This window comes from Budorcas taxicolor, chromosome 16 (assembly GCF_023091745.1).
Source record: "Budorcas taxicolor isolate Tak-1 chromosome 16, Takin1.1, whole genome shotgun sequence".
In the NCBI taxonomy this organism is placed as follows: Eukaryota; Metazoa; Chordata; class Mammalia; order Artiodactyla; family Bovidae; genus Budorcas; species Budorcas taxicolor.
In genome coordinates this window covers 74596935-74622193 of record NC_068925.1, presented here as the reverse complement: position 1 = coordinate 74622193, position 25259 = coordinate 74596935, and the positions used below count along the sequence as shown (strand labels likewise).

Genomic DNA, 25259 nt, shown 5'->3' with positions numbered 1-25259 from the left:
AAAACGGCTCCTCTGGCCTCTCAAGGAAGGAATTCAATCAGTTCCTGGAGCAAATGGGCCCCGTCTCCCTAAGTCTGGGTGGTGCACCAGCTAGACAGAGCAGAGGGGGCCAGCCTATGCTTCATACACCACCAGGCCTTGGGCTTGAGCAGGGGAGTACCCGGGGACCCCAGACCAGAGACAGAAACAGGCGAGAAAGGTTTATGTAACAGGGAGACAGAATATTTCCCCTCTTTGGACCTCCAGGCTCCTTTCCCAAGATTTTTATTGGACTTTTCCCTTGTGCATCATTTTTAGTTATAGTCCTGTGTGGACCCAGGACTTCAGCTTCAGTGGAGGGTGAAGGGCAAGGACACTGCCCAGCCAAGCGCCCTGCACTCGAGAACTGCTGGTCATGCTGACATGGGCCCGCCACCATGGTCGCCGTCCCCCAGCTGTAGCTGCCCCACCAGCCCAGGCTCAGCTGCATCCTGGGGGTGGTCCCGGCTGTGCTTTAGGCTACGTAAGTCTCCTGGAGCAGGAAAGTACTGCCAGCCAGCCAGGCCCCCGGGAGCCGAGAGGGCAGTCGAGGGGTTGGCGGCGGGGTCCCGCCTCACTTGCAGGTGGCGTAGTAGAGCACGCGCCCGTTGATGTGGTTCCGAATCTGTTCCACGCGCTGCTCCAGCCCCGTCAGGTCCGCCGAGCGGAGCACGATGGCCTGGCTCCCCCGAAGCAGCTCTGACTCCATGTCTGAGGGCCAAGGGAACAGCCGGAGCAGGGAGAGGAGCCGGTGAAACGTACTGAGACTCCCAACCCTTCCGTCCCCTTCCGCCCACCCGGAGCTGCACCTGCCGGAGAAACCACCTCCACCCCGAGGGGAGCCTGGCCCTCCAGGGCAGCTCTCCCCAGCCCCCTCTCCCACTTTTAGAGAAACCGGGCCGGGACTGGACCCGGGGGTCCCCTGCCCCTACACTTCTCCTCGGCTCTAGGTGGAGCAGTCCCAGGCCAATGCTGGAGGCCCCGGCACCAAGGTTAGACACTCGCTGCAATGGACCCAGTCAGCTACCATCCCACCAGCGATCCCGGTGGGCACCAGGGCAAAAGAGCTGGAAGGCTGGATTCCTCCCCATTTTCTCCCCCCGACACTCCAGATATACCTAGTCCTGCCCCGCTGGTTCATTCCGCATCCCACCTCCCAGGTTATGTGTGGAGGATGTGAAGGACTCCGAAGGGATCTGGTCCAGCCTGGACCTCCTGTCGGCATTCACGGGAGCTGGTACTCAGCCTCAGCCTCACCTTCCCAGAGCAGGGCGGCAGTGGGGGTCACTGCCTCACAAGGCTCCATCCTCAGGCAGTCCTCATTATAAAGTCTTCTCATTAAGCCAGAATCTGAGCACATCTTGCTTCCACCCCGTGGTCCTGGGTCTGTCTCCTGGGCTTTTAAGACTCGATCTGCTATGCCTCCCACGTGGCAGTCCTTCACGTGTCTGAGCCTCGTCTTCCCCAGAGGAAACCGCCCTAGTTCCTTCCTCCATGCCTCACCTGCTAGAATCACCAGGCCTTCCCTACTTCCCACCCCTGCTCACCCCCGCCCTGACCCCCGATGTACACCGGTTCATCAGTATCTCTTCTGGAGATGTACTGGCCCCCACTGAACCCCATCTCCCAGGTGAGGCTATCAGTGGAGTGTAGCAGCGGTTATTACCAGGTTGACATTCAGCCAGTAGGCCCCCATTTGGACCTATGGGCCATAATAAAATAGTGACATTTTAATAGCCACTGTCCTCTTCCTCCGTTCTCGTTCCTAGGGGCTCCCTATGCATGATCTTCCCCATAACCCTGCAATTAAAGGTAAATTCCAGCAAGCAGGTAAATGCTTGCTTCAGTGAGTTTTTTTCTGGCGGGTGGTAGGTGCAGGGGACACCAACTGGTGTGCTAAATATTTAGTTACTAAATATTTTTAATATCACCCTTGAGCCATTACTCCCCATATTTTGGCTGCTTTGTGTTTATTAGCTCTTCTGTCAGGAGCAAGGCACTTCTGGCTTATCTCAAAATTCCTGGATCTTTTTCAGGTGAGTAACAATTTGTAAGTGTTTATCACTTACCAGTTATAAGGTTTTTAGCTACATTAGCCCCTGAGTAGCTGGCCCTTACCTGAGCTATACTTGTGAGTTCAGACAATGCCAGGTTGAGAGAGAATTTTCTCTTTACTTCATTTTATCCTGTTAGTTTCAGCCCATCCTTCTGAGACTTAGAAAGCTAGTTCTGTTATCCAGTGTATCTGCTACCTGCCATCCTCAGATTTGATTAGCACATTCTCTGTCTTCATACAGAACGCTGATGGACAAAGTCAGGGCAGGCACTGGCCCAGGGCTGGGCTCCTCCATCTGGGTCAGCCCCTCGCACCTCCCACTTCAGGTGCAGCTGGCCACAGCCTCGAATCCACTCACTGTCGACTCACCAGCCCACCCTTCTCCATTCCGTCCGTCTGGCTAGCCAAACAGAATTTTGTCAAAAGCTTTCTCCAAAATTCAAAGAAACTCTGGAGTTGCTCACAGGGCACCCCAGGGCCATGACCCCATCATCACATCCTAAGAGAGTGAGCCTGGAAGCCCCTGTTCGCCTTTCTGGGGAGCCTCAGAGCGCTTTCGAAAGCTCCGTTCATTGCGACTCGCTGGATGGCTTCCTTCTCCCTCCGGGGCTGTGTCTGTCCCCCTCCTCCTGGTGTGCGGGTCGGCCGTGGGCACCAGCCAGGTGTCTCCACGCTCCTTCGTTCCCACCGGTTTTGTCCTCGTCAACCCTCCTCTCCAGGAGGGTGGTCCTGCCCACATCCTCTGGTGTCTCCCTAACCACCCTGTCCTGATGCCCCTCCTCTTCCTCACAGCCTCATCCTTCCAGGCCCACCTCAAATCTGATCTTTTTTTCTTTTTTGAACACTACCGTCACTGACCATTTCTCTCTGACATTGTGTATCCTCTGAGCCCCTCAAGGGCCTGTTATTCAGGCTTTCACCACAGACCTCCTTGTGTGGTTAAATACAGTTTCATGAAGCTAATGGCCAACAGGAAAAAATGCCCCCCTCTGGATCCCAAGCTCCTCGAAGGCAGGCCTAGTTTTGTGAACATCACCACATTCCTCACGGCCCCATTCTAGGCCTTGTTCCTGTTAGACACTCAGGAAACCCCAATTGCTCTCACTCCCCTAGCACTCCTAGCTCCAAAAGGTGGGCCTCAGAAACCCTGGGTTGGAAGCAGCCTTCAGGGATGCCCCACGGTCCAAGGCTCTGGACCACTCCCTCACCTCTCATCCTGTCCATCATTGCCATGGTCTCCCCAAACAGTTCCTCCGCCTCTGTCTTGACGCTCAGAATCCGGCTGCCCTGTTCTCCCAGCCTGGAGCTCTGATCCAACCGGTCCTTCAACTCAGCATATTTTTGCTTTACTCTCTCAAATCCCTGAAAAAAGGAAAAACCATTTCTGCATCACCATCATCACCATCATCCAAAGTCCTAAAGGCCTTGGGCTAAAGGAGTTGCTATCACCCACATCCGGACATGGAGATGAGGTGCCTTTTAATATCCCCCATGGGGTGGGTCTGCTCTATAAAAGCCCCTGGGCCACAAACTGCTCCTTAACTTCTGTACTTCCCTCCATCCGCAGCGCCTGTCGCTTCCCAGCTCACCGCCAGCGCAGGGCCGGATACACGGCTGTCACTTACTTAATAGCGTGCTTGGCCGCTTGGCCATTGTACCGGGACCACCGGTACCCTATAGATGTTAAGAATGGCTCTCTGACCTTCTCTCTGATCTAATTCTGACAGTGATGGGGCTCAGGTTGTGCTAAATCAAGAGTGCCTGTCTGGGCTGGGAAGCCACAGACAGAGGATAAGCTCTGGGTCGGGTGTCAAGAGCCCTGCTTTGTAGACGAGTGTTGTGCCTGGACAAAATCCACTTCGTCTGTGAAAGGTGAGGAACTGGACCAGCTGTTTCCGACATCCCCAAAGTGGCTCCACCAAAAGCAGCCAAAGGAGCAAGAATCCAGAAGCTCCACCCCGCAACCCCAGATATATTTCAGAGTAACTGGTACTTAAAGTGCTCTGGGGTGGGGGTGCTTCCCAGGTGATGCTGGAGGTAAAAAACCCACTTGCCAATGCAGGAGACATAAGAGACAGGTTCAATCCCTGGGCCGGGAAGATCCCCTGGAGGAGGGCATGGCAACCCACTCCAATATTCTCGCCTGGAGAATCTCCATGAACAGAGGATCCTGGTGGGCTACAGTCCATGGGGTCACAAAGAGTCGGACAGGACTGAAGCAACCATGCCCATGCAAAGTACTTTGGAGCCATGGTCTTATCAAGCGTACAGAGCCCCCTCCTGCTCCCGCTGACAGTGCTTCCTCGGGCTCTCTCTGCCCTCTTCATACCTCCTGGGCGCTCAGCGCCTCCTTGCTGGCCTCCTCTGCCAGCTGTCGGGCCTGGGCTGCCTGTGCCTGCTGCTGCCTGGCCCGGCGGCCAAGCTCCTCCATCCGTGCTCGGAAGCCCCCCAGCTGCTCCGTCATGCTGGTCACCAGTCTTTCTGCTGGTCCCAGTACCTGCTGAACCTTTGCGGGAAAAGAGAGACCGGGGGTTTGGGGTGGGTCTCATAGGCAGCGACCTTCGGTCTTCTTTCCAGTTTTGGGGCCACAAAAACTGATGCCTCCAATCAGGGCATCACTATCACCCCCATCCAATGCCCTAACTGCCCCCAGCATGCAAGCCTCCCAGCCTTCACCGGCTCAGCTAACCATCCCCCCTTACTCCTGCCGGAGCCCAGAGGCCACCCCTGCTTCTGCATCAGCTATGAGGCCAGAAAACTACAAGCTCGAAGCCAGGTCCAAGGCTTGTAGCCCCTGATTCTTTTGGGCCCCGTCTCAGCTCCCAGCCAGGTGCCTTCCTGACACTGTCTCTGCCTCGCGCCCGGGTGTGCAGGTCCATTCCCCCACGTGGGCGGGGGGAGCCATGCCACTTACCTCAGCGACCCTGTCCTGGATGAGCCGCAGGGAGCGGCGGGTGCCCCGCATGGTATCCTGGGCCTCCTGCAGCGCCAGTGTGCCCTGCCGCAGGGCCCCGAGGACTTCCTCCACCTGACCCTCCACCGCGTGGGCCCGGCTCCTGGGGCGGGACGGGCACAAGGGACGGCGGAGGATTTACTCAGGGGAGAGCTCTGAGTGAAGGTGCTCTCCAGTCCCAGACAGTACCTTCTCCGGCCAAGGCAAGAGGCCAAGAACTAACTCGGTAGTAGCTTTTCCATTCCAGGACCCCAGCAAGCCCCCTCCCCGTGCCAGATGGAAGGACATTCCTGGAAGGTGGAAACCAAGCCTCTTTACTGCTGTCTCCTCTGGGGACCAGCGCAGTGCACTGCAGGAGCCCAGGCCATGATTACGGCTGAGTTTAATAAAGCGGGCTTTCCCCAACCACCTGATGAAAGTGAAAGAGGAGAGTCAAAGAGCTGGCTTAAAGCTCAACATTCAGAAAACTAAGACCATGGCATCTGGTCCCATCACTTCATGGGAAATAGATGGGGAAACGGTGGAAACAGTGGCTGACTTTGTTTTTTAGGGCTCCAAAACCACTGCAGATGGTGACTGCAGCCATGAAATTAAAAGATGCTTACTCCTTGGAAGAAAAGTTATGACCAACGTAGATAGCATATTCAAAAGCAGAGACATTATTTTGCCAACAAAGGTCTGTCTAGTCAAGGCTATGGTTTTTCCAGTAGTCATGTATGGATATGAAAGTTGGACTGTGAAGAAAGATGAGCTCCGAAGAATTGATGCTTTTGAACTGTGGTGCTGGAGAAGACTCTTGAGAGTCCCTTGGACTGCAAGGAGATCCAACCAGTCCATCCTAAAGGAGATCAGTCCTGAATATTCATTGGAAGGACTGATGCTGAAGCTGAAACTCCAATACTTTGGCCACCTGATGTGAAGAGCTGACTCATTGGAAAATACCCTGATGCTGGGAAAGACTGAAGGCAGGAGAAGGGGATGACAGAGGATGAGATGGTTGGATGGCATCACCGACTCGATGGACATGAGTTTGAGCAAACTCTAGGAGTTGGTGAGGACAGGGAGGCCTGGCGTGCTGCAGTCCCCCCAAAGAGTTGGACACAACTGAGCGACTGACCTGAACTGAACTTCCCCAACCACAAGAGCTGAGGCGGCCCTTGGGGACGCAGTCCAGTATGGAAGGCGGGGCCATGCTGAGTGAACCTGTGCCTGGACACTGGGCATCACTTGACCATCTGCCACCACAGTCAGCACCCCTCCTGTCTCCCAGGACCCCTCTGAGTTACAGAGGTTCCTCTCTTGCTTCCAGCCACACAGCCGGGGAGCAAAACCCCAGCCCGGTCCTGGGAGAAGAGTTCAGGATGCCGGGCCATACCTGGCCTGCTCGGCCTCGGCCTGCAGCCTACGAGCCCGAGCGACGTCCTGCTTGGTCTGGGACAGCACCAGGTCCACGTTGGGGAGCCTGGCCGCAATGGCTTGGATCTCGTTCATCTTCCGCAGGACTGTGGCCGAGTCAGTGGGCAGCCACAGGGCCAGCACGGCCTCACTGACCTCCTGGATGGTGGCCGTGTCGGTGTCGGGGTCTGGAAGACAAGCCGCCCATTGGGTTGGGGGAGCCCAGCCACGTTCCTCCAAGGTCAGAGGCCTCCCCCAGGCCCAGCGGCACCCGTGGCATCTCCATCTAGCCTGCCCTCAGAGCTGCTGCCCTCCCCTCCCAGGCACCCTGCTCTGAGGATTTCCGGGCGCCCTGCCACAGGAGGAGGGGTGTTGGCACAGCTGTGGCAGCTATGTGGCACCGCAGGAAGTTGCAGGCTGGGAGGAGGAGGCGGTGCCAGGCAGCTGGCCCCAAACAATGCCTGGAGCGGGGACACCAGCCAGGAACTGGAACTGCTTCTTTGGCTATAAGACCCCTGTCATGTGCCCCCTCCACCTCGGGCCAGAGGGCTCGTTTGTCCAAAGGTGGGTCAAGATCATCGGGGATTTGCTCACATGTCACCTTCTGAGGGAGGCGGGCCCCGGCCATCTGATCGAGGGTGGCAATCTGCACCCTCTGCCAACGTTCCCTCTCCTCACTCTCCGCTTCCTCATTCTCCCGAACGTTTATCGCCACCCACATGCCAAACAATTTACTCATTTGTTGGCTCTTCCATCTGACTCCTCACTAGAACGTGAGCAACGTGAGGACAGGGACTGCCATTCAGCCATGGCTATAGCCCAGCCCCACGCACGGTGCCTGGCACCCAGAGGCACTCTGTATACAGCGAATGAGTGGCTGAAGGGGCTCCAGACCCAGGCCTCCCCTTTTCTACTCAAGCCACCGAGGCCAAGTTAGCTAGCTTCTCTGAGCTCAGTCTTCTGATCTGTGAAAGGAGCTGATAGGAAACAATTATCAGGAATTTCACAAACCACCTCCGGGTCAGAGAGTAAGATCAGACGTACAGAGGTGGCATCGCCTTCCCCATGGTCACTCTACAGATTCCACTGGTACTGCTGTGGGAAGGAAGGGGGCATCGCCTACCCAGATGGTTTGCCCTGTGACTGGAACTTTTCTGGGGGCCCCAGGTAAGAATAGCCTTATTCTGCAATCAAAAGCTTCCTGACCAGGTGGCTACACAGGTCCCAGACCAAGTCCCCTCCCTGTGCCAGGTGGAAGGACATTCCTGGAAGGTGGAAACCATGCCTCTTTGCTACTGGGTTCTTACGGGGTCACAGCAGCACACCACAGGAGCCCAGGCCATGACTGCAGCTGAGTTTAATCAAGTGAGATTTTCCCCAACCACCTGCTTTCACAAGGACCTCCCAGTAGAGGCCATCAACTGCTCGCCTAACCCAGAGTCCTACTCTCAAAACACGGCTTAGACACGCCTTCCCAGAAAGCCGCCCACGGCGAGCACACCCCCACCTAGCGCCTGCCCTTCCTCCGTTCTGCTTCACTTCAGCTGTGCCCGAGGGTTTGGTCTGAGTCACACAGTTTTGTGGGCTTCTGAGTCTCAGGGTGGGCTCAGCAAACTTTCACTGCTCTGAGCAGCAGGACATGGGGCACAGAGGCTGCAAACCAGATTGGACTTGGTTCCTGACTTCATGGAGCTTGGAATCTAGCGGGACAAGGGAGCACAACCCTGAGTGATGGGGCCAAGCACGGGGTGTGAGGGCGGCACCTGTGAGGGGGGCATCTAACCACTTAGGCGCCCTTGGAGGGGCGGCTAACCCGCTCTGACGGGTCTAGAGAGGCTTCCTGGAGACTGAGATACCTAGAGGACGCTTAGAGGGTGACTAGGAATTAGCAGGTGCAAGTCAGGGCAGGGGAGAGAGAGCAAGGAGAAGATGAACATGAGCAAGCACAAGGAAGCGAGTGTGTGTGTGTGTGTGTGTGTGTGTGGCGAGGAGGGGGGCCTCCATCTCAGAGTGCAATGATCTAGAGTGTGGACCCTGGAGTTGGGCGAGCCCTACCCACACCCGCTCCAAGCTGGGTGCCCGTGGGCAGGCTTCTTAACCTCCCTGTGTCTGGCGCCCTCATCTACAAAGTGGCAGGCATGCAGGATTAAATAAGGTAATACGTGAAGCACTTCAAAACAAGGCCTGGCACTTAGTAAGAACTCCGTACACCTGGTTTATTATTTTTGTCACTTCTGTTGAAGACCTGGGAAAGACGGGGTCCCCACCCTCCTCCTCTGGCCTCATGCTCTCCCACCCTCGCTGGGTGACCCTGCATGCCCACAGCAGCTGCTACGCGTGCCGCCTGCAGTAGGACCCTGGACACGAGAACCCATGGCCTTGGAGGCTGTGAGAACTGCCCCGGCTCCTTCCTGTCCTGGCTAAGGCCCCTCTCCTCCTCTCCGCCCTGTCTCCTGTCTCAGGACTCAGTCTGAGTTGAGGGGGCAGCAGGCACCCCACAGCCTGGCAGCTCCCTGCCCATTCACAGGAGCCAGGGCAGCACCCCAAGGAGAGGCTCCCGACCCCCTCTCACCTCTGGCTGGGGTCAATGCAGGAGGGGGGTCAGCCTTACTTGGCTTCACTCGGGGGCTGGAGCCCTAAACTCTGGCCTGCCCCTTCGTCTGCTCTCAGGCCCCATTGGCACGTCCCCATTCTGAGGATCTCCAGGGGGTGCTGACTGCAGCCTGGCCTGGGGCCACTCAGGGCACCTCAGGCAGATCCTTCCTGCTTCTCTCCAACCTGCCACGTGCACTCAGGAGGGAGCTCCGGGCTCCTGGAGCCAAGGCACCCAAATAATAGCAGGAGGAAACACTGTCATTACACCAAGCCCTCGGCTCCCAGCCAAGCAAATACCCTGGCAGGAACCAGAAATCTAATAATATCGGTTCATTTTCCTGAGGCACCTTTCATTTTTCAAAACACATTTTACATCAGTTGCTTGATGCCCAGAATAAACTTGTAAAATACTCTCATCTCGGTTGGCAGAAGTGAACATGGAGGCAAAGAGGAAAGCAACTTGCCCAAAGTTCCACAAATTTCCTGAGTCCTGTCCTGGGATCTCTGCCACTCCCCAGGGTAGCTCGGGAGTGCCCCAGGTTCCTTTACTCACGCAACCAACATTGGGTGCTTTTTCAGGGACACAGTGAATAAGACACACGGCCATCCCTGGCCTCTTGGAGTTGAGAGTCTGGCGCGGAGACAAGCAACACACTCGTTGACAGAAGAATTCAACAACCACAGGCTCAGAGCGGCGAAGGGCCGACTCCAGAGGGGGTTGGGGGAGGGGGATGACTGGAGGGGATGATCAGGAAAGTCCCCTCGAGGGAGATATGTACACTCAGACCTGGAGGGCAAGAATCAGTCGCCTTGGAGAGAGCATCCCAGGCGGAGAAAGAGAGAGAGCACCCTTGAGGTTAGCGAGAGCTGACCTGTTCAAGGACAGTTTGTAAGTCAAACAGACAGGCTCCAGGCCACACCCAGGAGGTGACAGAGGCCGTGGAGTGAAGGACATTAGGAGTGCGTGGAATGCCACCCCACCTGCACGTTTCAAAGATGTTTCGGGCTGTTGGGTGGAGAACAGGCCAGAAGGAGGTGGGAGAGGAAGCAGCTGCCCAGGTGAAAATGGGGACTGGTCCAGGGGGAGGAGGCGCTGATGGAGGAATGGGAAGTGGGGGGTGGGGGGTCGGGGGACAGCGAACGGGGCCCTGGGGGCCAGCAGGCAGGTTAATCAAGTGAGATTTTCCCCAACCACCTGCTTTCACAAGGACCTCCCAGTAGAGGCCATCAACTGCTCGCCTAACCCAGAGTCCTACTCTCAAAACATGGCTTAGACACGCCTTCCCAGAAAGCCGCCCAGGGGAGGGTGAAGACCGGCTCACCTGAGAGGAAGTCCCGCACCTGCCGGATGAGGAGCCGCGTGCGTCTGACGTCCTCTTCCATCTGGGAGCGGCTGGCGCTCACCTGCATCTCCAGGCGCTGAGTGTCCGACTGGACCTGAGAGGCAGCCTCCTCCACTGCCCTGATCTGCAGACACATGCTGTGGGTCAGCGGGGTTCGAAGCCCCCGGGGAGCCTCTCGGTGGCCCCCATTGAGGGGGTGGGGGTCTGCAGGCATCGGCTACCCAGGATCCACCTGGGAGATGTGCAACTAGCTTGGTTTGGCCTCACAAGAAGTGATGGTGAAGCACTGGCCTCCATCTCTCACTTGCTGTGATGCGTGCCACCTGCTAAGTCGCTCAGGTCGTGTCCGAGTCTTTCGTGACCCCATGAACAGTAGCCCACCAGGCTCCTCTGTCCATGGGGATTCTCCATGCCAGAGTACTGGAGTGGGCTGCCATGCCCTCCTCCAGGGGATCTTCCCGACCCAGAGACTGAACCTGAGTACCTTATGTCTCCTGCCCCGGCAGGCGGGTTCTTTACCACTAGAGTCGCCTGAGATGCCCCGCTGGCTGTGGGGCCATGCCGGCAAGTCAGCTGACACCTCTGGGATTGTGTCTCCTGGCTGCCAAACAGGAGCTCTGACTCGCCCGGGGGCTCTGTCCCCTCTGCGTCCCCCTACTACGGGCGCCCACCGCCACTCGCCACACCTACCATCTGCTTGGTCTGCTGGAGCTGGGCACCGAACGCCCGCAGCTGCTCGCCCACCTGCCCCGCCGTCCGCAAGGCCCCGCCTGCCCTGGGGAGGGCTCCTCTGCAGCGGGAGCCACAGGCCGTGCCGTTGTCTCGGGGACAGAGCTCCCCGGGGCAGGCTCCCGGGGTGCAAGGCATCTCCCTGGAGCCCCCACAGAGCTGCGGAGAGATGGGGGTGTCAAAGGGGGTCCCCGAGGCTCTGCAACAACCACTCCCATCCCACACCTGAGAAGCCAACAGCCAACAGACATATCTGTGGCAACTGGGCCCCCAGAAACTGGTTGGCTTGGTTGCTGCTGAGCAGCCCGGGCAGGGGCTGAGGGTCAAGATGGGTGGGGTGGCAGTGGGGTCTATATGGCCCCCGTGGGAATGGCGGGGCAGCCGTTGGTGTGGGGCCGGAGGGGCCGGAGGGGGAAAGTCGGGTTCTGCCAGGCGTCACCTGGTTGATAGCAGGAGTCAGATCAGGCACGGAGGCCATCTCCAGCCTCAGGGCTGCGAGCTGGGGACCACCGGCTCCTGATCCTCCCGCCACTTGCTGCTCCAGCCTCTCCGCCTCTCTCCGGCTATCCCTGAGCGGCTGTAACCGGCGGGAGCTGTCCAAGACCTGCTGAGCGGCCTGGGATGACCGTTGGTGGGCTGCAGTCAGCACGCGGAAGGCTCCTGGTGCAGGAAGGGAAAGAAGAGAGGTTCATTGAGCCAGCCCTGGACCCCTCAGGCCTGGAGGCGGAGGACCAGTGAGAGGGGAGCCGAAGCCTGACTGGCCTGGCGTGAGGTCTCCACACTTCCCCCTCACCCCGCTCACCTGAAGGGTCGGCACTGCTTATCTTTTCGAACTGCTCCCTCTTGCTCTGATACGTGACGAGGAGGCGATTGAAGCTCCTGTCCAGACTCCCCAGGTCTCCCGGGAGGGACAAGGTCTCCTCCTCCAGGGGCAAATCAAGCTGCAGGCCCTGAAGCGTCCGCCTAAGGTAGGGGGAGAAGTTTCCACTAAAATACAGGAGAGGGGCTGCCTCCCCAGACCCAGCCATCCCCCCAGAGAAACAGCTACCAAGTCAGGAGAAACAGAGGCCATCAGGGAAAGCTGCAGACGGGAGAGGATTCTGCTGGGCTAAAGCCGGGATCGTCTCCCTCCATCCCTACGCAGGCAGATCCAGAAAAACCTCTCCCTCCTGGACGGGTGTGAGCCTAAGGCTCCTAGCTCTCCTCTGCATCCCCACACCAGCTTCCACAAGGAGCTCCCCTGACCCTCTCCTCCTGGGGTCCCTACAGGCTGCCGTCAGCCACGCCTGGACCCTGGGCACCTGGGTCTCTCCTCTCCCCACCAGGGCTCCCAGAGCTGCTGACCCGGTGGTCCGTTTCTGCCCAAAGAGGGGTCACCTGCCCTGACCCATGGTCACTGAGTATGCAGAGAATCCTCCCTCCCCGGCCCTCTGCAGCTCCACCCGACCAGTCCCTGCCACTAGCCTCCCCTTCTCCGCGGCCAACCTCTGCTCCATGTGCACCATCCTTCAGGAGGCCCCTCCAGGCTGGCACGCCCAGCCCATCAGATACCCACAGGCTCCCTGCTCGTCTCTGAGACCAAGGCCAACTGCACACCAGGGTGGCTCGGCCCCACCATGGTCAGCGAGTTGGCAAGGGCTCAGGGAAGACAAAACTCATTATGAAAACTTCGGAACCAAACCTCACTGAGAAGAGGCCTCTGCTGGTAGGAGGGGGCTGTGTGTGGGACCGCTCCCGTTCCAAAGGCAAACACAAGTTATTTTCGGAGCCCTGCCTTTCACATGCCCTCCACCAGGGTGACTCATCCAGAGCTGACACCCGCAGGCAGTGCTGGGCACTTGGGCTGGTGCCTGTGCTCCTGGTCCCCCACTCTGCCCCTCTGTGGACAGCTGGTTCTGTCACGTCACCAAGCTGTGCCCGTTTCCTCACTGGCAAGACTGACTTAGTAACACCCATCCCACCAACCTCCCAGGACTGCAGTGACGGTGAAAAAGAGAGGCGTCCATGAAAAGGCTTAAAAGTGAAACGCGGAAGTTGCTCAGTCTTATCCGACTCTTTGCAACCCCATGGACTAGCCCTGCAGGCTCCTTTGTCCACGGGATTCTCCAGGCAAGAATACCGGAGGGGGTTGCCATTCCCTTCTCCAGGGTATCTTCCCAACCCAGGGATCGAACCTGGGTCTCCTGCATTGCAGGAACGTTCTTAACCTTCTGAGTCACCAGGGAAGCGCTAGGAAAAGGCTTTGTAGATGGTAAAGGGCTGTAAGCAATATGGGCCGCTCTGTGGACCCCCACGGCTCAGTGGGGAGAGGGAATGACCTGATGGAGAAGATGGCGTTGGCCACCTGGGCCACCTCCTGCTCCGTGACCAAGGCGTCGCTGAGAGTGGCTTGGATCTGCTCCATCTTGCTCTTGGCGTCCTGCATCCGCGAGGCCAGGCCGTGGTCCTCCAGGCCCGGCCGGGGCCACAGGCCAGCGGAGGCGTTGCGGAGGCCGGCCAGGCGAAGGGCCCGCTCCTGGAGGCCGCCGTCGTAGGTCTGGAAGCAGGGATGGCAGGCCACACACACCGGGGCGCGGTCGCAGTAGCCCCGCTGGCACTGGTCACAGCGCGGCCCCGTCAAGCCGGGGCGGCAGAGGCAGCGGCCCGAGGCCTTGTCGCAGCCCGGCCCCTCGGTGCCCCGAAAGTCGCAGTCACAGGCTGGGGCGGGAGAAAAGATGGTCAGGGGCCGGGGGCCAGGGAGGGCGAGCGTCTGCCGGGGAGCGCCCTGGAGAGGACGTCTGGCCTCCGGGTCTTAGGGCTCAGAGAGAGGCTGTCAAGGCCAGAGCAGAACCATGGCGAGGGCGGCGGGGCTCACTCAGCAGCCCCTTCGTGCAGGCGCGGCCCCGAGCTTCGCTCCCCGAGCGCACGCGCGCGCCTCTGACCCGCCCGCCGTCAAGGGCGCAAGCACCCGAGGCAGGGTGCCCCTTCCCAGGCTAGGAGGCCGATGCCCGGAGAGGGGGAGCAACCCCGCCCGGGGCGACAGGCCTGGGAACAGACTGGGGTCTGCCAAACTGACCCCCGCGGGGCTCACTTTCTGCATCCGCGAAGAGGGAGGAGGGGGTTTCTCCACAGCTGGGAGACTCTTTCTCAGGGAAGAGAGGCGCAAAGCAGCCCTCCTGTCACCGGGACACGGGGACAGGGGGACAGGGCGACAGGGGGACAGGGCGACAGGGAGACAGGACGGGGGGAGCAGGGGGACAAGGGGACACGGGGACATGGGGATGGGCTAGCAGGGGACAAGTACTCTCACGGGCTGCCAGGGCCCAGCCCCCGTGGACCAGACACCACAGACCCGCACGCCCCCCAGCACAAGCCCACCCGAGCCCGCACCCCCCACGGCGTCTGCACATCCCCGCCGCCAGTCCCCGCCTCTCAGACAGCGCACCTCGGCATCCCGCGGCTGCCTCTCCATAGGTCCCGTCGGGACACTGGCGGATGGCTGCGGCACTGCAGGTCAGGCCCCCGAACCCTTCCCGACAGGAGCACTGCCCTGTGAACTGCGGGGGAGAGCCGGGTCAGCCAGCGGGACTCCCCGGCGCACCCCAGCCGCAGAGGCTCCCGCCAGCACGCAAGCTCCGCGGTCGGACCCAGGACGTCTCCGGGCCTGCCAAGGCCGAGAGCCACCGGGAGGGACGTTGCGGGGGCGTGGGGGCCAGCCCGCGGTGTACCTGGTTGCACTGGGGGCCGAGAGAGTTGCGCGGGTCGCAGGCACAGGGCTCGCAGCCCCGGCCGCTGGCCAGCTTCCAGTGGTGGGGGGCACACTGGTCACACTTGGGGCCCACCACGTGGGGCAGACACACGCAGCGCCCCGTCTCCTCGTCACAGGGCACGTCCCGCCGGGAGCCCAGGACACTACAGTCACAGCCTGCACAGAAGGGGGGCTGCTGAGCTGAGGGGGGCACCCAAGTCTGGTCCCCACCCCTCCCCCAGAGGACACACATCAGGGAGATGAACCTGGCGGGGCGCTCCCCCGCAGAAAACCTAGAAAACCAGGCCGCCACGCTTTCCCGCCAGTCCCAGCACCTGGCCGCCTCCCCGGGCGGGCTCTGTCCCCGTTCTGAGCCAGGCCTGCACCAGCTCATGCGCAGGGCCGCCTGCCCTGCCCCACGGCAGGCTGGGACCCTCTACTCACGGTGGCAGCCCTGCGGGTTGGAGAAGGTGAGCCCCGTGAACCCCGGCTTGCACAGGTCACAGCGCTCCCCCTGCACGTGCTCCTTGCACACACACTGGCCAGTCACTGGGTCACAGGGCGCTCCTGGCACTGCCCCATCGGGGTCACACTCGCAGGCTGCAAGACAAAGGCGGTGCCAGGGGGGCAGAGAGGAAAAGCAGAGCACGGGGAGCGCATTCTGGTTCAAATTCTTATTCCCCCCTCACTTCCTGGCTTACGACCTGACCACCTTAGTCAAGTTATTTAAGCTCCCCTGTGCCTCAGTTTGCTCATCTATAAAATGCGGATACTTATGTAACACTCATAGGGCCTCTTATGAGGAATAAAGCAGGGGCAACAGGGCTCGGCTTGGCATGTGTTGCTGTGCCTTGATGTGCTTAGTCGCTCAGTCGCGTCTGACTCTTTGGGACCCCGGGGACTGTAGCCCGCGAGCTTCCTCTGTCCTTGGGATTCTCCAGACAAGAATTCTATCCCTTCTCCAGGGGATCTTCCCAACCTAGGAATCAAACGGGGTCTCCAGCATTGCAGGCAGATTCTTTGGAATTCATTGCAATGTGGATTCTCCTGCATTGCTAGCTGAGCTACCAGGGAAGTCCTTGGCACATGTTATGTAGTATGAAAGTTTCAGTTGGCATGATATACTGAACAAACCACTCTGTGGCCAGCACTGAGCTGGGCACTCTTGCATGTTGCCTTATGTAATCCTATCATAACCCTGAGAATTGACCATGCTTATCCCTGTTGTACAGATGAGGAAACTGAAGCTCAGAGATGTTCCAATAACATACTCAGGTCATACAGCAAGTAGTACTGGAAACAGAAGTCAAACTCAAGCTTTCTCATTCTTTCCATAAGCAGATAATATCAACAGCAAGTGAACCAACTTTCTTTCACCGTAACACCTGGGCGCCTTTCATAGCTTTCAAAATAGAGACTCTTACTTCTTCTGGAAAGTTTTGCATGATTAATCCACCTGAATCAGGGTGCTTTCGATTCGAATTGTACAAACTCACTGGCCCTTGCTGCATGCGTGCTAAGTCGCTTCAGTTGTGTCTGACTCTTTGAAACTCCACAAACTGTAGCTTGCCAGGCCCCTCTGTCCATGAGATTCTCCAGGCAAGAGTAACTAGAGTGGGTAGCCATGCCCTCCTCCAGGGAATCTTCCTGACCTAGGGATTGAACCTGCATCTCTCGGGGCCCCTGCATTGCAGGTGGGTTCTTTACCACTGAGCCACCCAGGAAGCCCCATTGACCATTATGGACGTGTGTAGTCACTCCTGGGGGACTTATGTTTCTTCAGTAAACATTTCTGGAGCATCAGTTATTTATCTGTCCTTGTGCTAGGGCCCAAGGATACAAGAATAATCCCTGCCATAGAGGAGTTCTTAATGCTGGCGGAAACAGAAAAATAAGCAAACCACATCACAACCTGGTAAAGGCAGGTAAACGGGCCAAATGCTCCCTCATTTCCTCCCTCATTTACCAAACAATCTGTGTGTTTCCTGACAGCGGGAACTGTATCTGATATTGACTTTTTTCTTTCCTATGCTCCAAAAGGGCTTCCCTGGTGGTTCAGATGACAAAGAATCCGCCTGCAATGCAGGAGACCCGGGTTCAATCCCTGGGTTGGGAAGATTCCCCTGGAGCAGGGCCTGGCAACCCACTCCAGTATTCTTGCCTGGAGAATCACAGGGACAGAGGAGCCTGGCGGGTTGCAGCCCATGGGGTCGCAGAGTCGGACACGACTGAAGCGACTAAGCAGCCGCATACTCACAATAAGCTCTACATAATGACCAGCTGACCAATTGACTGACACCCAGAGAGGCTGGGTGACTTGCTTAGGAAGGCACAGCCAAGTCAAAAACAATTGCCCCCAAGTCTTTATGCTTCCTGAGGGCATGTGAGTCCCCAGGGACGTGTGCTCTGTTGCGCCCAGAGCAGATTAATAGACAGATGAGGCCCAGGGTCCCCTACTCACGGATACAGGTCTCCTGAATGGGAGCCCCAGGACGCCGGTTCCGGAAATAGTGCAGTTGACACCGTTCACAGTTCATGCCCTCAGTGTGGTCCCGGCAGTTGTCACACACACCTCCATGTGCCCCCTGGCTGGCAGCAAACACGGCTGGGTCAAAGTGACATGTCTCTGAGTGTCCGTTGCAGTCACACCCTGAAAAAGGAGATTCCTGGGGTTGAACACTAGACAGCATCGTTGGCATCTACAAAGCACGCGCCACGCTAACTCACTGGCATCCCCACTGACTCTGTAAGATGCCCAGGTCTGAAAAATGGGGAAACTGAGGCCCAAGGAGGCTTGTCTAATTTATGTCAGTTCATACAGCCAGTAAGAAAGGAAAACGGAGAACGGGGGCCTCCCGACTCCCAGTGTGTAGACTCATCCCAGGATGATATCCGTGTGGGGCCAAAGAGAGAGCCGTTCAAATGTCCCATGCCAACCCTCCCCCACTGCCACCATGGGTCTCCTGCTGGGTCACTGTCCTCTAGGCTGGGACCCTGGCTGTCCTCATTTATGGAAGGAAGGGCCCTGCCCCCAGGGAGCCATCTGAAAGAGAAAGAATGACAACAGGGAGACCAAGTGTGTCCTACACAGGATAAAGCATTGGAGAGGCTGGAGGAAGGAGGACCTGGGTTAGCATGAACGGCATGTGGCATCAGAAGTATGAACTTGCCCGTGGTCCCTGTGAGGTCTGGGCGGTGGGAGGATGTGACTCACAGGTCCTCCCCTTCCCCAAAGAGCAAGGAGAGCTTTAGTTACAGGGGCAATTCAGTTTAGATTTAAATATTAATAATAAAGACGAGATTCTCCTCGTATCCCAGAGGAGGTCATCACGGCCCAGAGGGGCCAGCACCCCAGCCAGTGGTTGCAGGGGAGGTGGGGGATCCCAGGTTCATACTCTGGCATTCGTGGGGGTCCTGGTCTTCCGCAGGTCTCCAGGGCCGGTTGTTGTAGAAGGGCGCGCAGCGCTCACAGTTGGGGCCAGCGGTGTTGTGTTGGCAGACGCAGACCTCGTGCACCTGGGGGCGGGGCCATCACTTACCAGAAGGAACCATCACAGGAGCGTCCCAGGGACAGACTTGCCCTCTCTGCTCTGACCCTCCTGCTCGGCTTAGACCCCCAGGGCCCAGCTCGGACCCCAGCTCCTCCAGCCTGCACTGAGCTCCTCTGACGCTCCCAGAGGCTGGCTTGTGTGGTGCACGTATGCATATGTGTACATACACGTGTGTTTGTATGCATTCACATCTACACTGCTCCTCCTGTTGGGTTTTTAAAAGCCCGGTCCTTGCATTTGGCCATCCCCATACCGCCCAATGCAAAACAGCGCCTGGAAGGTTGCTCACACAGCCTTGTTGGTAAACTGCAATTCTTGTGGGCCCTCTGGAGATTTATATTCCAACAAGCTATGACTGCAGTTGTTTGGCTAATGAGACTGTGATGATGAATTGTTACTAGAGTCATTAAGGTACAGAAATAGAATAGCAATTGTTTGCTAATTGTCTTCCAAATTAAGCTCACCACCCGCCGGCTGGCATCAGGACCTGCACTGTGTTTGCTCCATGCCCGCCCTCCACTCGCTCCTAACAGCGCAGCTGAGCTGAACTGGCTGCTCCCTGTATAAGCCCCACTTCTCCGCACCTTGTGGCTTGTACTGCTGCTTTGCTTCCTTCCTAGAAGTCCCTTCTCGCTCTATTCACCAGCGAGATCCTGCCCAGCTGGAATGGCACATCCTTCATCAGGCCTGCCTGCTCCCTCTAACTCCATGGATTTCAACTCTGGACACACTTAAGCATTATTTGAGGAGCTTTATATATATAAACGCCCAGGCCCAATTCCATCCAATCTCAGGGACAAGGCCCAGACATCAGTACTTTACAAACTGGTGTTTCCATGGTGTAGCCAGAGTTGAGACCCACTGGGGCTGGGCAGGCCCTCACCCTCCTCTACATCCTCATACGCCAGCGATCACACTCAGCCTGTGTTCTGGTCTTGTGTTTTTAGGCCTTAACGGCTGACACATCCCTGGCGCCGGTCTCTCTCTGGCCTCCTCTGCAGCCTGGGGGAAGCACTGGCCCAGAAAGTGGAAAGGAAAAGGCTGCCCAATGCTCCTGTCCCCTTATTTTCCCTAGCAGGCCACCTGATAGGATTTGATAGGATTTGATCGTGTGCCTTTATCACTAGAACAAGTATCCTGCTCCCGATTGTTAATATTGTAGAAGAAGCAGGGACATGAAACGACAGCTCCCTCTGCTTCTTGGTGCAAAAGGGTCTCTCTCCTCTGCTGATGGCTCCCAAGCCTGGCCTCCCAGCAAACGCCCCTGGGTCACTTGTTAAGCTGGAGCTTCTCTTTCTATCCCTGACGCATCTGACTCAGCTGCTCTGGGGTGAACTTAGCATCTGTGTTAGCGTCTGTTTTCTCCTCCTGTCCCATATCTCACCTCTAAATGGGACTTCAAAATCCCCCGAACCAGGGGCTCTCAATCCTGGCAAGATGTTAGAATCACCGGGAGCTTTAAATAATAATAATACAATTAGAGTGTCTGAGGTAGGGGTCCGAGTAATCTTTTTAGCTCCCCAGGAAATTATGATGTGTGGCCAGGGCTAAGAATCAATGCCTTAAGTTCCCTGCGATACCCATGTATATACTTCTACTTACATGTATACTTATACTTACACCTATGTTACTGAATAAAAATTATCTCAAATAATAAAGCAGGTCCAAAGAAGTGCTACCAAATGGGACCTTGAAAACGATAACCATTTACACTCATCTTTGCCATCGCTAAAACAGTAAATACTCAAGTCTTCAATCTAGTGCCCCACCCCTCTCCAGGGGTCCCGAGGATGCCCACAGTCTGCCCCGCCTGCTCCCCTCTCCCTTCCCGCCCTGGGCTGCCACCTGCACGGCGCTGGAGGGGCTGGCAGGAGTCCTGGAACTGGGGGCGCAGCGGTCCGCATGCCCATGACAGAGGCAGCTCCCTTGCAGACGCAACTGGGACACAGCGTAGTAGGCGCTGGGAGGGTGATAGCCCCTCTGGGGCACAGGCGCCAGCTTGGTGAAGTTGACCCTCAAGTTGGTGATCTCCCCCAGCTCTGCAGGGAATGAACAGCAAGGAGGGAGGGGGCAGGTATGGAGGAAAAAGGAAAAAAAAATTTAGACGCAGTCTCCTAGGGCAGGACGATACGGAAAGGAACTCTGGTCTCACTACCCATCTTCCCCAAGCCTCCCACAACGAAAAGACCCCCCACAACCCTGACTGGGGCCTTTTTAGTGGCCGGGCCAGCACCATACCCCTACGAGCTTAAGCAGGGCTGGAGTTCAATCCAACCCCACTGACAGAGGCAGCAAAGACTCGGAAATGTCCACGATCTGAGCTGCAAGCCTATTTTGTTCTCTACCCACAGTCCCACAGGCTAGAGGAGTAGCCACACTGACCTTGAATTTTTTGACTTTGTGTGGCTGGGATCCCAGAGGCTAAATCCATAAGGTTGAGCTGGACCTGCAGAGAGTGGGGGTAAGGGGAGACCCAGGAAGAGGTGAGCTGTGGCCAAGCCCAGAAGTCCTCTTTTCCATTTGATGCCCTGCCAAATGTCTTGAGGGTGTCCAGAGGGCTCCTTCCCAGGTGGCACGGTGGTAAACATATGCCTGCCGACGTGGAGCCACAAGAGATGTGGGTTTGATCCCTGGGTTAGGAAGATCCCCTGGAGGAGGAAATGGCACCCCAGTCCAGCATTCTTGCCTGGAGAATCCCATGGACAGAGGAGCTTGGAGAGGACCAAGGACCCCTACAGTCCGTGGGGTCGCAGCCAGACATGACTGAGCACGCACTCACACGTACGTCTCCTAAAGTGGTCACTGTTGGGGAGCTCAGGAAAGACAGCAGAGCTCTGCCCGAAGGAGGGGGAGGGTCCTCGCGGATTCCCCAAAGCCTGGGTGACTACGTGAGTGACGGGAAGTGGGAAACCTCTCCCCATGCCTGTTTCTCAGGGTGCCCTCTCCTACCTTGGCCCCATTCGGGCGCCCGTTAGGCCTCTGGGGCAAAGTCTGGCACCGAGCGTCCTGCCAGCCCTGGGGTTGGCCCTGGCGGACCCAGGGGAAGGTGGAGCCGCAGTCGGAAGCCAGGTACTGGTACACCTGCCAAGTCTTGCCAAAGTCCGAGGAGCGCTCAATCAGCATGCCAGCAGGCACGGGCCCCTGCAGGGACACACAGGGAGGGGGAGGCCTGAGTGACCCCGCCTGGGGGGCACAGTCACAGAAAGATGCTCTTAAGTGCTGGCAGCCCCTGAGAACCACAGTAAGGAGGGAGAAGGAGGGCTGCACGGAGCAAGTGGGCTCAGGGGCACTGCGGTCCGATCCTCCTGGCAAACCACGGGCCCCAGCAGGTTTTCCCTGCTTCTGCAAAGTGAGAGAAAACAGATCTGACTTCCAGAAGGCACGATCCCTACTCAGCCCACCACCCAGGCAGTCAGGCCAGAACATTCTCCCACTGGGCTTCCTATAGCCAAACACTGATTCTATCCTTTCCCGTTTTTTTCTCCCACATCCATGGTCAGAGCTCAGGCCCCTGATCGCGCTGAGCCTAGATTCCTACAACAGCCTGGAACTCAAGCCCAGCCTCCGCCCAGGCTTTCCAAGCCACGCCCCCACACTTCACCTGCAGGGTTATCTGATCACGTCGCTCCCTGCATGAGACCCTTCGATGGGTCTGCACTGGCCTACTTCTGCCCTCAGTGATTCCATCCATTTCTCACAGCTTTCCGTGTTGTCTTTATGCTGACAGCTCCCAGCTTGGAAAACTTCTTTTGGTTCCAAAACCCAACCTCCACACAAAGAGAACTTCCTTTCTAAAATGTAAAACGGGCTGTGACTCTTCTCTCCTCAAAACCTTCCAACGGCTTCCCCACTCTGTTTCTTTCCAAGCTTTATTGAGATATTATGGATGTGCAATATACGCCAGTTTAAGGTGTATCAAATGTGATGATTTGATAGTCATAGAAGTGAAGTTGCTCAGTCATGTCCGACTCTCTGCAACCCCATGAACTGTAGCCTACCAGGCTCTTCAGTCCATGGAATTTTCCAGGCAAGAATACTGGAGTGGGTTGCCATTTCCTTCTCCAGGGGATCTTCCCAACCCAGGGATCGAACCCTGGTCTTCCACATTGTAGGCAGACGCTTTACCATCTGAGCCACCAGTGAAGCCCCATATTACAGAATGATTATTACAATAAGGTGAGTTAACACGTCTATCCTCTTACATAATAATCTTTTCCTGTGTCATGATAACACTTCAGGTCTACTCTCTTAACGACTTCCAGGTGTCTAGTACAGTGTTAATAATTATAATTGTTACCACCTTGTCCGTTAGATCTTCAGAACTTACGCCTCTTATACTCAGACCTTTATATTCTGTGAGCAGCAACCCCTGCCCATTTCTTCCTCCCTCCAGCCCTGGCAGTCACCATTTTCGTCTCTATGTTGATGAGTTCAGGTTTTTAAGATTCCCTATATAGGGCTTCCCTGGTGCCTCAGATGGTAAAGCGTCCGTCTGCAATCAGGAGACCCAGGTTCATTCCCTGGGTTGGGAAGATCCCCTGGAGAAGGCAATGGCAACCCACTCCAGTACTCTTGCCTGGAAAATCCCATGGACAGAGGAGCCTGGTAGGCTACAGTCCATGGGGTCGCAAAGTGTCGGTCATGATTGAGCGACTTCACTTTCACTTTCTTTCATATATGTGAAGATATGTGGTATTCATCTTTCTGCCTTAGCTCACTTAGCAGAATGCCCTCAAAATCCATGCATGTTGTCCCAATATCTCCCTCTCTCTTCATGCCTGAATATTCTAGTCTCTGTGTGTGTGTACACATGTGTGTGGTGTGTGTACACAAGTGTGTGCACATGTGTATATATGCGTGTAGTGTGTGCACACGTGTGTGTGCATGTGTGTGCACAAGTGACCTTTTCTTTACCCATTCACCCACTGATAGACACTTAGGTTGTTTGCATCTCCTGGTTAATACTGCAACGAACATGGGCGTTACAGACATCTCTTTGAGACAGTGACTTCATTTTCTTCCAGTATACAACCGAAGTGGGATTGCAGGATCATATGGTAGACGTTTTTTTCTAATAACTTTTTGAGGAACTTTCATACTGCTTTCCACAGTGGCTGCACCAGTCTACATTCCCTCTAAGAGGAAACAAGTGTTCCCTTTCCTCCACATCCTCACCAACACTTACCTCATCTGTTTTATTTTGGCCATGCCACACGTGTTGCGGGATGTTCCCCAACTACAGGGATTAAACCCAGGCCATGGCGGTGAAAGCCTGGAATCCTACCCACTACGCTGCCCGGGGAGCCCCTGATCTTGCTGATAGCCATTCTGACAGGTGTGAAGTGACAGCTCACTGTGGTTTCCACTAGCTTTTCCCTGATGGCTAACGATGCTGAGCACCTTTTCGTGGACGCGTTGGCCCTCTGTACGCCCTCCTTGGAGGATTATCTATCCAAGTCCTCCGCTTGCTCTTCTTGAATAAATCTGAACCCCTGACCATGCCACTGTGCACCTCCATCTCCTCACGCCCTCAGTCACAGCCCGTTTGCTCCCTCCTCAGAGCCTTTGTTCACATGGCTTCCTTGGCCTGGGATACTCCTCTCCCCTGGTGGGTTCTTTCTTTCGTTCTCAGCTAGATGTCACTTCCTCACAGAGATCTTTTTATACCCACCTAACCTGCGTTCTTCTGCCCACACTCTGCCCACCCACCACATCATTTCCTATTCTGGGATCTCATTTGCTGCTGTCGTAAATGTCACCACAATTTCCCATTGCTTATTTGTTGGTTTCCTGTTTTTTTTTCTCCCCTCAGACCAGGGTTTCCCAACCTTGGCACTGTTAATATCTGGAGCTGGATAATGCCTTGCCATGGGGACTGTCCTCATCATTATAGGATGGTTAGCAGCAGCCCCCGACCTCCACTCACTAGAAGTCAATATCATGCCCACAGCTGTACCAACCACAAATTGGTCTATAAATGGCCAAAAATAACCAGGTTGAGAACCACGACAGTAAACCACAGGCACCCCCTGTCTAGCTGGTTCACAGTTGCACCCCCAGCATCTAGCACATAGTAGTCATTCAGTACATCTGTTGAATGAATACATGAATCTTTCATCCACTCTCCTTCTCCCCATTTACGTCTGTAAACTCATCTCCCTTCAGTCTGTAGCCTTGCATATCCTTGCCTCTCGCCACCATATACACATTTGCCCTTCCAGACCCTGTGTGCATTCTTTTGCCCCCTCCCCCAATTATATACATTCTTGTCTCTTACTTCTTGGTCTTTGTACTTTGCTATTCTCTTTGCCTGGGATGAACTTAACCTTCACCTGGCTATTACCGGCCTAAGAAGTTTCATCTTCCCGGGGGTGCATTCTCTGACCATCCCCATCAAAGAGAGATCAAGCTGGGTGCCCCCTTGCTAATGTCCCTAGTACTTCTTCCTACCAACATCAGACCACATGTCCCACTGTCTTGCTACTGGTTCTTTGTCTTCCCTATATATACCAAAGCAATTTGAGGATTGTGATCTAGTTTTATTCAGTTTTTAAACAGCATATAATCAATGCTGTTAAAAAGCATAGATTATGTGTGTAGCCAGAATGGACAAATAAATGAATGGGTGATGACAAAGCAATGAGACGATGAGTATCCATCCAAATGCATGTTGCCCTTCAGAGTTGTCACCATTAGCGACTGGGCATTTATTCCAATGGCTCCAGCATTTCTCAAAATACTGAAGACCTATCCTTGAGGCTTCCTTGGTGACACAGAAGGTAAAGAATCTGCCTGCAATGCAGGAGACCCCTGCACTGGGTCAGGCATCTTCCCTGGAGACCTTGCATCTTCCCTGGGTCAGGAAGATCCCATGGAAAAGGGAACGCAACCC

General features: G+C 56.3%; 1 protein-coding gene across 1 annotated transcript in view; it reads right to left on the bottom strand.

Annotated features, from left to right (window-relative positions):
• Positions 1-436: 436 nt before the first annotated feature.
• LAMB3 (laminin subunit beta 3) overlaps positions 437-25259 on the bottom strand; it is a 40474-nt gene continuing 15651 nt past the window's right edge. The window contains exons 5-22 of the mRNA XM_052654022.1: positions 21317-21508; positions 20750-20813; positions 20213-20406; positions 18212-18332; positions 17278-17466; positions 15261-15416; positions 14797-14993; positions 14514-14625; positions 13408-13786; positions 11892-12052; positions 11529-11749; positions 11051-11248; positions 10340-10484; positions 6403-6610; positions 4989-5130; positions 4404-4580; positions 3283-3436; positions 437-729 (exon numbers count right to left, since the gene is read on the bottom strand). Coding sequence (XP_052509982.1) covers positions 593-729; positions 3283-3436; positions 4404-4580; positions 4989-5130; positions 6403-6610; positions 10340-10484; positions 11051-11248; positions 11529-11749; positions 11892-12052; positions 13408-13786; positions 14514-14625; positions 14797-14993; positions 15261-15416; positions 17278-17466; positions 18212-18332; positions 20213-20406; positions 20750-20813; positions 21317-21508 — 3147 coding nt within the window. The 3' untranslated portion in view covers positions 437-592. The remainder of the gene's footprint in view (positions 730-3282; positions 3437-4403; positions 4581-4988; positions 5131-6402; positions 6611-10339; positions 10485-11050; positions 11249-11528; positions 11750-11891; positions 12053-13407; positions 13787-14513; positions 14626-14796; positions 14994-15260; positions 15417-17277; positions 17467-18211; positions 18333-20212; positions 20407-20749; positions 20814-21316; positions 21509-25259) is intronic.